The sequence below is a fragment of the Apus apus genome, chromosome 12 (assembly GCF_020740795.1).
Source record: "Apus apus isolate bApuApu2 chromosome 12, bApuApu2.pri.cur, whole genome shotgun sequence".
Taxonomy (NCBI): domain Eukaryota; kingdom Metazoa; phylum Chordata; class Aves; order Apodiformes; family Apodidae; genus Apus; species Apus apus.
Window position 1 is genome coordinate 801,080 of NC_067293.1, and position 12,027 is coordinate 813,106.

At 51.8% G+C, this 12,027-nt stretch overlaps 1 protein-coding gene across 7 annotated transcripts in view; it reads right to left on the reverse strand.

Annotated features, from left to right (window-relative positions):
* LOC127389785 (zinc finger protein 185-like) overlaps window positions 1-12,027 on the reverse strand; it is a 39,501-nt gene that overhangs the window by 4,234 nt on the left and 23,240 nt on the right. For 4 of the 7 annotated variants that reach the window (XM_051630628.1, XM_051630625.1, XM_051630622.1 and 1 more), the window contains 14 exons: window positions 11,096-11,179; window positions 10,009-10,053; window positions 9,531-9,608; window positions 8,714-8,797; window positions 8,128-8,226; window positions 7,191-7,286; window positions 6,551-6,664; window positions 5,828-5,908; window positions 5,534-5,620; window positions 4,959-5,090; window positions 4,049-4,162; window positions 3,705-3,800; window positions 2,456-2,557; window positions 950-1,018 (listed from right to left, as the gene is read on the reverse strand). In XM_051630628.1, the coding sequence (XP_051486588.1) occupies window positions 950-1,018; window positions 2,456-2,557; window positions 3,705-3,800; window positions 4,049-4,162; window positions 4,959-5,090; window positions 5,534-5,620; window positions 5,828-5,908; window positions 6,551-6,664; window positions 7,191-7,286; window positions 8,128-8,226; window positions 8,714-8,797; window positions 9,531-9,608; window positions 10,009-10,053; window positions 11,096-11,179 (1,281 nt within the window). The remainder of the gene's footprint in view (window positions 1-949; window positions 1,019-2,455; window positions 2,558-3,704; window positions 3,801-4,048; window positions 4,163-4,958; window positions 5,091-5,533; window positions 5,621-5,827; window positions 5,909-6,550; window positions 6,665-7,190; window positions 7,287-8,127; window positions 8,227-8,713; window positions 8,798-9,530; window positions 9,609-10,008; window positions 10,054-11,095; window positions 11,180-12,027) is intronic. The other 3 variants (XM_051630624.1, XM_051630626.1, XM_051630629.1) reach the window with 3 other exon arrangements.

Genomic DNA, 12,027 nt, shown 5'->3' on the forward strand with positions numbered 1-12,027 from the left:
ATATATGCACCTTACAAATAGCAGCTATTTTCACTGCTTACTGAACTCCCAAATCCTAAGTTATTATGCAGGGAAAGTCACAGGACACATCCCCAGTCTCCCTGAGCTGGGTGCTCCCCCTCTGCCTGCTGTTTGGTGTGTTTTCCAGGCACTGCAGTGATGTGCTGCCCTTTGGTTGCTGACAGCTGCTTTGCTGACCTCCAGGGAAGGCTGGAGCTTTATGGAGTCTGTAATCAGCTCCCCCAGCAGTGCCAGCACAGCCCTAAGGGAGGATTAATGCCAGCAGGGAGGCATCAAACTGGGTGTTAACTGCCTGCTCCATGTAAGTATGTAGGGTCAGATTCTGCTCTTAGTGACATTGGTGTCAATCTGGAGTAGCTTCACCTAGTTCCCTTTGAGCAGAATACAAAAGACTGCAGATTTAAGCCTGAATATGGCATCTTTTAACTTTTCCTAGCTCATAAATAACTTTTTTTGAGTGAGGACCTCCACCCTCCACATTCTTCTCACCAATTCCAACCATTTGTTTACGTGTGCAAATGCAGGGTGAAGCCTGACAGCCCCAAACAAGCAGCCCTCAAACCCTACAGTGCAGGGTTTCCATCCCATCACCCCCCTCAGAGGCCAACCCATGTAGAGGGGAACTCACCCCTGCACTAGGAGCTGTGGGACAGGTGTTCTCCTGCCACCACAGTGGGACTGGCCAGCCCAGAGGACCAGAGAGACACCCCTCTGTGTCCCCAGAGCAGCACTGCTGGGTTAGCAAAACTCTCTGCACCCCCCAGTGGCATAATCCCCCCCGGGGCTAATTAGCTGAGACCCAGTGGGTGCTGAGGCAGTGCTAATTGCTGCAGCTCGGGAGCTGCTGGGTGTGCTGCCTGGCAGGGCCACACGTTGCTGGGGGACACAGGAATGCAGAGACAGGAGCAGCTCTGGACACCCCTCGTACCTGCCGTAGCGCAGGGAAGCTGGCAGCCCACTGCTGTTCACGTACTCCTTCACAAAGAGGACCCCTTTCCTGGGAAGGGATGGGAACAGAAGGAGAAGCATTTGCATTAGAAAAGGCTGGAGCTGATGAGAGGCAGCACCAGGGACCCCGTGTGTGCCCTGGGACACGTCACGTGCGCGTGAAAAGGCACCGAGCGAGCTGCTGCTGTTCTAGAATAAACACTGAACGTCAAGCATTGCTGCTAAATATCAGCTAATACACCTCTAATTAACCCACCAAAACGAATCGAGTTAATTAAAAAGAATGGGGTGGATAACGTAACTCTTCCATCCAGTTATCCCCTCTTTTGCAAGGATAAGTCTTTTTCAAATCATGTCGGGATTACGTGCACAATGAGCAGTTAGAGCTCGTGGTTCTGCCCGTGCACATCAAGCCCTCCTGGCACATCAAGCCCTCCTGGCCCTGGCTGCTCCCTCACTGGGATGTCCCCAGTGTTTGCAGCCGTTATAAAGTGCCACTGCTTGATTTTGGGGGATGTTTTTGGTTACAGAGCTGACCTCTCCTGCACATTCCTCCCTCTTTGCAATGCTGATTCCTGCATGACATGCCCCATCTGTCTGTCTGTCTGCAGCTCTGCCTCAGAGCCAGGCAGACCCTGTGCCCACCGGCCCTTCCCAGAGCCATGAAATGAGCTCATCAGGCTCTTTCTCCATGGTGCATTTTCCTTGCTGCCTATAAGCTGTGATTAATCCTCTCTTCTTACATGAGCAAACTAAGCCATGTCACAGCTAAGGAAAGAAAAGCCTGTTTTTAACTTCACATAAGACACTTTCTGTGTCAATGGTTCCAGATGAGAGCCTCCTGCCTAGACAGGCAGTGTGACAAGCAGGCAGCAGCACAGCCAGGAGGACCCAAATACTGTCCCTCAAAGCCTATGCTGACCTCCCACCACTTAAAAAGCCCTGTCTAAACCGTGTCAAAACTGCAGCAGTTTTCACCTCTGAGGTGAAGCCTGTGGAAACCACAAATCCCAGGCTACAGCTCTTTGCTGGCAGTGACAGGACACTGTCATCTGTCAGACTTGACAGACCAGGGTCCTGTGCCAGCCCCACCAGAACCTGACACACTTGCTGCGTGTTGGCTGCTCTCTTGTTCATGGCTGACAAGGCAAAGAGTCTTCCAAGAGCCCCACAGCTGTGTTGAGCTGCATGGCAGGAGGAGCCCCAGCTAGAACCTACTCCAGAGGATTCCTGATTTTGCCAGGCTAAAGAGAAAAGACAACTCCAACAGCAAGCTACATCCCATTCCCGAAATGAGGGCTCCTGGAGGAGAATACCAGCCCATCTCTCCCTTTTGGGTGGCTCTGGCCACCGTGGCAGTGTCTGTGCTCCTAGCTGAGAAGCATCCTGTGTCCCAGAGGGACAGCCAAGCCTGGCTTGTCTCCACCACGTGGGACAGCCCCAGGCAAACCCTGTCCTGCAGGGGGGTGACCCCCCAGCTCATTACCCGGCAGTGCTGGAGTCAGGCTGGTACCCAGGGGCTGCTGGGCTGCTGTGTGGGAAGGTGGCACCTGGGCTGCAGATCCTCTCACTCGAGCTGGAGAGGAGCCTGGAGAGAGAGAGAGAGAGAAAAATCTTCGGGCACTGGAAACGTGAGCCATGACGTGACCCAAGCTGGCAGCCAAGACAAGACCTACCACTGCTGTTAGGCCCTTAACCACACAGATTCATTCATCTTTATCACAGGCCAAAAAAGGTTCCTTTCTCTTTTTACAGCTGCCACAGACCAGCACTTCTTCCCTGGAGAAGTGATTTGGAAAAGTCTCATTTATAGGCCCATGGGAGAAAAGATCCAGTAAGATCCTCAGATGAGAACAGACCTTGAGTGAACCACAAAGCCTGAACAGGAGCAGCTCTGGTTGCAGGAGAGGAGGAGATGGGGACACACTGGCCAAAGTCCAACAGAACTATTTAATAGTTACTTATATTTATATAGTTACTTATATTTAACACTTACTACTTAATAATGTCAAAAGCTGCAGCAGGGAGAGGGTGGCAAAGCCACAGCTACTAAAATGTCTTTGGAAAACAGGTCTGCCTGTCCCCTCAGCAGCACAATCTGTTGTTACATTTGCCTCACAGGGATGAAGCTGATGCCTGGAGCCAGTCCTGGGCTATCCCAGGATCTTGTGCCTCCTGATCACACCCACAACACACTCCTCTTTACAGATCCAACTCCCAGACCTGAGCTGGTGCTACCACAGTGTCAGACCACACGTGGATGGGCTGACAGTGCCATGCAGGACTGCAGAAAGCCCAGGGTAATGGTATTCCATTTTGGATACCCCCTTCCCCTTCCAACAGCCTTGTTCTGGGACCAGTCCAGTCATTTCATCATTGACATTCTGGAGATAGTGATCCTCTCTCAACAACTCTCTGCTTTAAGCTCTCTCTTTTTTCTGTAGCCTCTGCAATTTCTGGCAGAGGGAGGGTAGCCAGGAACCAGCCCTTCCTTCTCCTGCCACTCTGTTCTGGCAGCCCACATGGTGAGAAATCTCCAGAGAGACCAAAGGTGGATGTAGCACAGATCTGTTCTGGGTGGGAGTGGTTTAAGAGTAGCTCTGTGCCTCTAGATCACACATTCACTCCCTGGAAACCATTCCTGTGTCTTTCAGCTCTTGGCTTTGCTTCCTGTCTCCTTTTCTGCAGCAGTTTCAGGGAGGTTTCTCTCACAACCATCAAAACCACCCACTTACCTGTTGTTGTTATAGTTTAAGCTGTCCATGTAGAATGGCACCCTGTGGCTTCTCTGGGAGATGGACATGATGGTGTCTCTGTGAAGGGAGTCGTGGCTAGGAAAGGAAGGGGTACAATCTCAAGCCCTGCACTGCAACACATGAGGGCTTCTCACAAGTGCTGAGCATCGTGGCTAAATGTCTCCCTGCTTAGCATCAAAATCACCCCCACACCACAGCACCTCTCTGCATGTGCTGAGACCCAGGGCATCAGTGAGCAGTGGGTCAGGGCACTGCAGACACTGAGCACAGGAGCAGTGGGGTGTGCTGGGGTTAACAAGCCTGGATCCCCTTTGACTTCTTACCGCCCGGCCGAGGGGTTCAGCTCTCCGTGCAGCCAGGTGCTGGTGCTGTCATACCTGCTGTTCCTGGGGCTGCTTCTCCCATCAAAGCCTCTCCCTTCATAATCTGGGGTAGGTCTGGCAAGGAAGCACAGGGCTCTGATTATAGTGTACCAGGAGGCCCTGCAGTCCCCACCCTGCCCAGCTCCTGTTTCTCAGCAGTCACTGTCAGGATGATTCTCCCTGCTCCCCCGTGCTGGTTCTGCAGTGTGCCTCCAAAGCTCTGAGGCTTGGAAACCACACTCAAAACCTTAACTCTTGAGCATAAAGCTGAATCAGTTCATGGATGGACACATCTTCAGTATTGTTTCCTTCCCCAGCGCTCACCAAAATCACCACTGCACCATCTGCCCCTGTGAACTGCTGACCAGCTGGTCCATCTGGGTGTCAGACCTGCCCATTTTCCCTTTCCCAAGGCAGGACTCATTATTGGGGTGGCTTTAACCTGTGGGCAGAGCTCTGGTGCTTTCAATAGAGAAAATGAGCTTACAGCTCATGGTTATTCTTCACTTGTGAGTGCCCTGGGGCACAGATTATATTTATATTGTATATTAGCACTTTGATCCTGATTAAAGCTTCAGGCAACTGTATAACTTAATGTTAAACAATGCTGAAAAAACCCTGCAAATCAATGCTGCACTGAAGAGAGGAAGAGGGGCAGGCTGAGCTCCTCAGATGAGAACAGCCCTGCTCTGGGCAAGACTGCACAAAACCAAGGGGCAGGAACGAGACGTGGGTTTCCTGCCCTGCAGAGACCTGTCAGCATCACACAGCCTGGGCTGGGGGGGATTGTACAACCTGGGCCAGAGCTGCTGCCAGGTATTTCTGTGCCAGCAGCTTCCCCTGTCCCCACACCCCACCCCCAGCCCCTCACCTCCTGGTGCTGAACACTTGGCTGTCCAGGTAGGAGGGGATCCTGTGGCTGGGGGCGGGCGGGCGGTCCCTGCCCTGCGCTGGGCTCTCGTACCCACCAACCACACTCTCTGTTGAGCTGAAGTTAGACCTGCTGAGGAATGACAGCCAGTTGAACCAGAAAGCCAGGGACTTCACACAAGGGTTTGGGATTTGTCGAGGCTGGATCATGCCTCTTTCTGCATGAAAAGCTGGGACTCCAGGCTGCCATGGGCTCCTAAGGGCAGGGGAAGCAGCCGAGGTCTGCACTGCTCCCCCTCACCTACACGAGCTGAATTCCCAGCACAAGGAAATGCTGCAGGATTCAGCAGCCATCTAAGCTAGTTTGTTAACTGAAATGGAACATGAACAACCAGATGTGGCTGGAATCCTAAACCTAATATATTCCTGTTGTCAGCATCACTGGATTAGAGTACACTGGGTGAATCTGCACGGCTCCAGGACTTCAGCCAGGCTTGTATCAGGAAGCAGGAACAGTGAGGGATGGGGATTGGAGAGCCACTGATGGGGAGAAACAGAGGGATAGTCCCACTGTACCTGGGCTCATCCAGTCTCCAGCCTCCCGGGCTCTCATGGTGACTCTCTGGGGTGGGGTGGGTTTGTTCTGCACAAGCTGGAGTGACCCTGGGCAGGGAGGAAAAAGCCTGTTAACACCTTGAGCACCTTTAGTGTCTAAACCCATCCCCTGCGGGGAGAAAACCCAGCAACATCACACTTATGTTGGTTTCTGAATTCACCAGCCAAGAAATGAGCATCTGTCATGCCTGTGAGCAGGGCAGCAGGGAGAGCACCAGACAGCAGTGGAGCATTCCTGGTGCTCTGGCTCCCTACCTGTCCCAGACTGGCTCAGGTTCATCCCCATGCTGGGTCTTTGGAGCAGGGATGCTGCTTTCCCTGGGTGGAGAGCTGGATCTGCCAAGACACACGAGCTCTGTAAGTCAGCAGAAGTGCCACCACACAGCAAACTGCTGCACGATGTGGATGCAACCCCTGGTCAGTCTCCTGCCTCAGGAAAAGTACAATATCCCTGTGTGGGAATATGCCAGATAATCCAAAGAGAAGTGCAAATAAACAGAGGGGAAAATACAGCTGCCTTCAAAAATAATGCTGAAAGTTAAAAAAAAGTAAAGCTCCTAATGAGCATCAGTGACCTGTTTACTCTTTCCAAACCTGACATTTTAACTCTGGGCATTTAGTGATGACCATGATGGGTGATCCAGTACCTGGCCCACAGTTCTAACCACACACTCTGCTGTCCTACCTGTGTATCCTCATGCACTCTGGAGGAGATCCCAGCTTGGTGACTCCTAACCCCAACCACAGCATCCTCAGCCCCTTCTCCAAAGCCACCTGCAGTGAATTCCCCATGTTCTAAAGCAAACCCATTATTTCTCTTGCCTTCTTGAAGTAACTTCTTCCCTCTGCACTAGTGCCAGAATCAGGCACAAAGGGGGAGCCTGGGAGAAGATCTGATCAGCACTTGTATGTGGTGGGAGACACACAAGGTATTAACCCTCATCCTACAGGAAAAGTGGGGGTAATTTGATTCCTTACCTAGTCATGCTGGATTCATGTTCAGTGTGTTCCTTCAGCCTGGGAGGCTCTGGGTGGACATTATGGTCAGGAGGTTCTTGTCCTTTCTCACTATGGTTGGTTGAGTCTGAAAGCCTAAAGCAAAGATCAGTGCTGAAGGCAGTGGACAAAACCATGCAGGGGTGGGGAGACGCCCTTACCCTAGACAGGAGCCATCAGGCAGGGAGCAGGAGACACTGTTTGGCCCAGAGCTATTCCAAACCACCCTGGTGCCAGATCTGCTGGAAATTACAAGTACAAATCCCATTCCAGCCTGCAGCACCACAGCTAGGGGCCTTCCATCCCAGATTGTCACAGAAGGAAACCAGGCACCAGAGAAAGCCCTTGTGTCAGAGCTCCTTGGACTGACAGATGCTTCTAACACCTCGGGACACTTTGCAGCATCCATAACTACTTGGGTGGTACTTGCTGGGATCTCTGGGCAGCAGAAGCTGCTGTCACTGCAGCACCAAGGGAACCATGGCCCAGAGGACAAAAGTGCCATTAGAATGTCCTCATGCTGGGGTGCAAGGCAGAGGAGCTGGTCTGTGGTCTCAGTCACACTGGGAACAGGAATGCTGAAGTGAAGAGACACTGTGAGTGGGTCCTACCAACCACTTACCCTCGGATCAGCTCTGGTTTGTGGTCATCTGAGGCCCACGTGCTCTCATGCCCCCTTTCCCTGGGGGTGTTCCCCTCTTTGAAATCTTGGGAAGACCTGAAAAAGTGGAAGAAGCCCCACTCGTGGCTGCTGGGCACGAACACGTGGGAGCTCAGTTCTCACTGGGGCAAGGGAGGGAGTCTGAACAACCAGGGCAGGGCAGAACCTCCCTTTCCTCAGCAGAGTCCTGATGGGGGGAGTCAAGTGACTCCTCCCTCACTGCAAGTCTTTTGGCAAAACACATTTTAGCTTATTTAGTTTCTGTGTGCTTATCCAGTGGGACAGGAGCCCCCATGGGGAGCACTGTGGCTGCTTCCACTGAGGCTTTAGGGCATACAGGGCTGGAGGAGTGATGATGATGATGAGGACAGTTGTTTGGCTGCTCTTCCTGTGAGGTTTTTAGAGACCTTTGCCATCTCTGCACTAGGTTGCAAAACTGAAAGGACTCAAAAGCTCCAGTCCCATGCAAAAGGACTCCCAGGAGTGCACCCCAATTGTCCTACTGCCCCAGCTCCTGCCTTGGGCTTCTCCTTGCAGGAGGCAAGAGAGGAGTGGGTGATGCACACTCCTATCCTGCTCCAGGTGGGATAAGCCCAGGATGGGTGGAGCTGAAGGGAGGTCAGAGCTGAACTGTACCACAGGCAGCAAGGCTAGGGGGCTGCTGGGAAGAAACTGGGACATGTTAAGAGCACTGTCTACATGCTGACCCTTCAGTGACCACGGTGGGAAAGTTACACATGGATGCTGGAGAGAGGAGCAGCTAAGGGCTGCATAGGCAAAGGGCCCTCAGGATGCTGCTGCTCTCGTGCTCCTTATTTCCTGAGCAATCAGCATTTCCAAGGCTTTCAACAGGGAGGTAGAGCATGTCAGCCATAGGGGGCAGCACCCCAGCCCTTACATCTCTCCACTCCAGCAAGGTTTGCTGTGTGCTGGGACCCCAGGACTCCTGTGCCTGCCCTCCTGGCTGCTGCTTCTCTCCTCGTAGCCCAGGACAGACCTGATAAGCAAAGAAAAGCTAATTACATCTTTAACTGGCACACCAACCCTTGCACCAGTGAATACCACCTACCCACCAGGCAAGGCTTGTGTCAGTGTCTCCCATTCCCTGTCCCACACCAGGATTTTCCCCTAGGGACCATATTTAGACCAGAGCTGCATTTCAGTGAGTTCCAGCTGCCTCTCCAGCTTCACTGCTGCATTTCACTGGGTTATCAGTGAATGAGGAGGTAGTGACTGAATCTCACCAAGCACAGAAGCACCAAGAGGAGAAAAAAAGCTGGGGTGCTTGGCTTATCTCAGAGAGGATGGAGGTGGGATACAATGAAAACCCCTTGGTTTCTTTTGCAAGCTGCATTTTAAACCTCAGCACAGTTGCTTTCATCCTTCAGGTGTAAAAAGAGCCTCTTTCTATGCCTGGATTATTTTCAGATTTCCCTTAACCCTCAATATTACTTATATGCCCACAACATTCACCCCACTCTTACCTTTTAAAGGAATATTCTGTGTTCTCCAGGTGCACAGGGGCTTGTTCAGCAGGAGGAGAAGGGCCATCAGACAGCAAGCTAGACCTGGGGAAAAGAGGAAGGAATCTACAGCTTGATGGTTTTCCAAAAGGCTTCAAGGGGGGCTTGTATGAAAGAACAACACTGCACTTGATCTGAGGCCAGAAAAGAGAAAGTAATTTTCTCAGAGAATTGATTTTCCTTTGGAAAATAACATTTTCACTATGTCTAACCAAGGAGAACAGATGCTGCTAGTGAACTAATGCAGTTACTTGGCCTCAATTCACTCATGTCTTGGCTGGACACAGGACCTTCCTGGCCTGTCACAGGATCACACACCTGGGACAAGGCACAATGGGAAAGACTTTGGGGAAGATGTTCCTACATTACTAGCAGCAGCTCCAGGCCTTGGGAGTTACACCCTCCTACTGAACAAGCCCCTGTGCACCTTTTTGTAAGTCAGGTGCCAAAATAATGGGCTACAGTAAGCTAGGAAAGCAGCTTGGGGGAGATTGGTGTGTTTGCTGTCAGCAGCAGCAATTCTTCCCTGTCTCTGTCCCTCTGACAGAGCTAAGAGCAATGATCAAGCTGCTGAATCTGCTCCCAAGCTGCCCCTGGAGAGAAGCTGATGTGCACCAGTGAACAGGACAATGCTGGTCCCAGTGTTTAGCCAGCCAGGATCTCCTGCCTCCCTTTGCTTTGGTGCCTAATTTGGATTCTGCTTCCAGCTCTACTGTGGACAAGTCACGTATCCTGTCCCTTGTGAGCAGCCCTGTGAGAACCAGCACCAGGCCCTGACCTTGCAGCTTCAAACTTGGCATCATCCAGGCAGCCAGAGGTCTCGTGCAGCTGGTCTGTAGCCTCTCCAGGTCTGTCCCTGCAACCAGAGTTGGTCTTGGTGAGAGGGGGAGGATCATGGGTCACAGGAGGAAGCTTAGCAAGTTGGAGAACAGAGCAAGAAGCAAAAACATCAAACATGGCATGTTCCTGTCTCAAACACAACATCTTTTCCTCTTTCCTGCTTAACTCCATAAGACTCCTGGAGCAGACCTGCAGGGCAGGGACACAAACCCAACCAACTCTCACTGGTGCAAGGAAGAAGCTGAAAGATCTCCATGCATCCTGAGCTGGTGGATCAGGCCCACTTCCCCTTTGCAAGTGCTGCTCCCAGAACACATTTTTAAGGCAGTACTAAGGTCAGGAAAAGACACACCCCCCCCACCTCTCAAATCAAGAAGAAAAAGTGAATTTTACACTGTTAACAGCTTTACACACACCTTGGTGGGTAAAATCCACTGTTGGCTTCTGTGTGTTCAGGATAACTGAAAAGGAGAAAAAACAGCTTTAGAAAGCGTCTCTGGTTTGGGTCATCTTCTACCATTGTTTTCTTCTGCATTTAATAAAAGAGAGAGGAGGAAACCCCTGAGCCTTCCCAGAGATGTTCCCCAGTGTGTTTCTACAGGCAAAATGGCAAGAAGCTTCAGGGAAGCTCAGTGTGCATGAAAGACAAAGCAGCATTTAGCAACTCTGATCATCATCAACATGGGACGGCTGCCATGGAGTCAGCTGGGGATTCAAGCCAGGACTCTTCCCAAACCAGTGGGATGTCCTGGTACACCACAGCCACCTCCATCTGCACACACAGGGGAGGTGACCAAAAGGGGCACTTCAGGTGTCTGAGCCCAAATCCAATGGGTTTTGCTCCTTTTGTTGTTCCCGGGCTGTGGGCAGCACCTGGGCAAGCAGCTCCTGCTGAACTCCTCCTCCTCCCTCACTGCCACCCTCTGGGCAGGACAGAGCCACAGCCACTGCCCCTGGTCACCTGCCCTGGCTTGGGAACCTCTCATTTCTGTCCAGGGAGGCTGAAGACCCCCTTGGGGAGCTGCCACAGGTTCCCACGTGCTGCTGGGGAGCAGCCAGGACCCCAGTTCTTTCCATGGCCTTCAGTGGGTTCTGGTTTGTTTTTTTTTAGAGGGGTCTCTTGTTGCAAAATTAGACAGGTATGTGGAGGCTGAAGGCCTAGAGGGACACTGAGTGTGAACCTCTCTAGACTGAAAAGAAATTACATTCCAGAATTGGTTTGCATTTGGAAATAAACCTGGAAAGTGCAGAAATGACCTACAGAAGTGCTTGTTGTGGGTTTTTTTTGTATTGTAGAAACTAAGGAATAAACCTGGAAAAAATATCCATGGATTTTATTCAAGAGGGCAGTGTTTCCTTTCCTCCCCTTCCTTCAATAAAACTCTACAGAAAGTGCTGCAGCTCAGCAAAGCTTCTCCAGCAGTGAATCCCCACTCCCAGCTCCCAAGAGCTGATGATCTGCAGAAGGCTCAGGCCAGACAAGGAATCTCACACTAAATCTACCTTCCATTCCTGGAGACCACAGCTGCTCTGGGAGCCAGTCCATCCCACGGGAACAGCTCAGGCTTTTCCTTGAGAGGTTTGTCACTAGAAAGAGGGAAATGCCAGTGAGATAGGAGGTGACAGCCCTCCCCTTGTCTCATGCCAGCAGGGAGGCAGGAGGAGCAGGAAATGGGATGAATTCAGTCTGTCAGGACAGGAAGGGCCAAGCTGAGCACAGTGGGCCTGGCTGCAGCTCACAGGGGGCTCAGAGCTGTGTCCCCCTGCAGTGAGGCACTGCCCACCCCTTGCTTGAACCCTACACAGCTGTCCTCCCTGCTCATGGGCCAGGAAGGTCTTCCTACAGGCCCTACCCTCATCTTTCACTCTTCTGGACCTGTCAAGCTGTGTTATCTTTCTCCTTCCTTCCCTGCTAATTACTCCCTCTCCAATTTTAGGTGGCTGAAGTAATGAGGCATCCTCTAATTTCCCTGGGAGACTGGCTCACAATGAGGAGCAGCCACATGGCCCAAGTGACCCCGAGCACAATGAGTGCCTTGTAACCAGGCTGTCCCTGCAGTGACACACAAGGGTATATTTATGGGCCTCAGGACCATGACAATAGCCCAGCCTCTACCTTTCCTCAAGCCCTCTAGACTTCCCTTCAGCCTAAGATATCATTTGGGGAATATTTCTAGCTTGATCTTCACTGGAGCAGGTGGAGAGCAAGCTGCAGAAACTCCTCTGGTGAACCCAAACCTGCAGCTGCTTGCACAACCATGGCCACACATACAGCTCTGCCTGCTTCAGCCTGGACACAGCCAAGAAGCTGCAGCTCACAAAGAGGCCCCCAGACATGGGGAAGACTTTAAAAATCTGAGATGCTCCTGTGTGCAGAGGATGGAGACCACTGGATGTAAGCATACAAGGAGGGAGTGATCCCTCTCTCAGCAGCT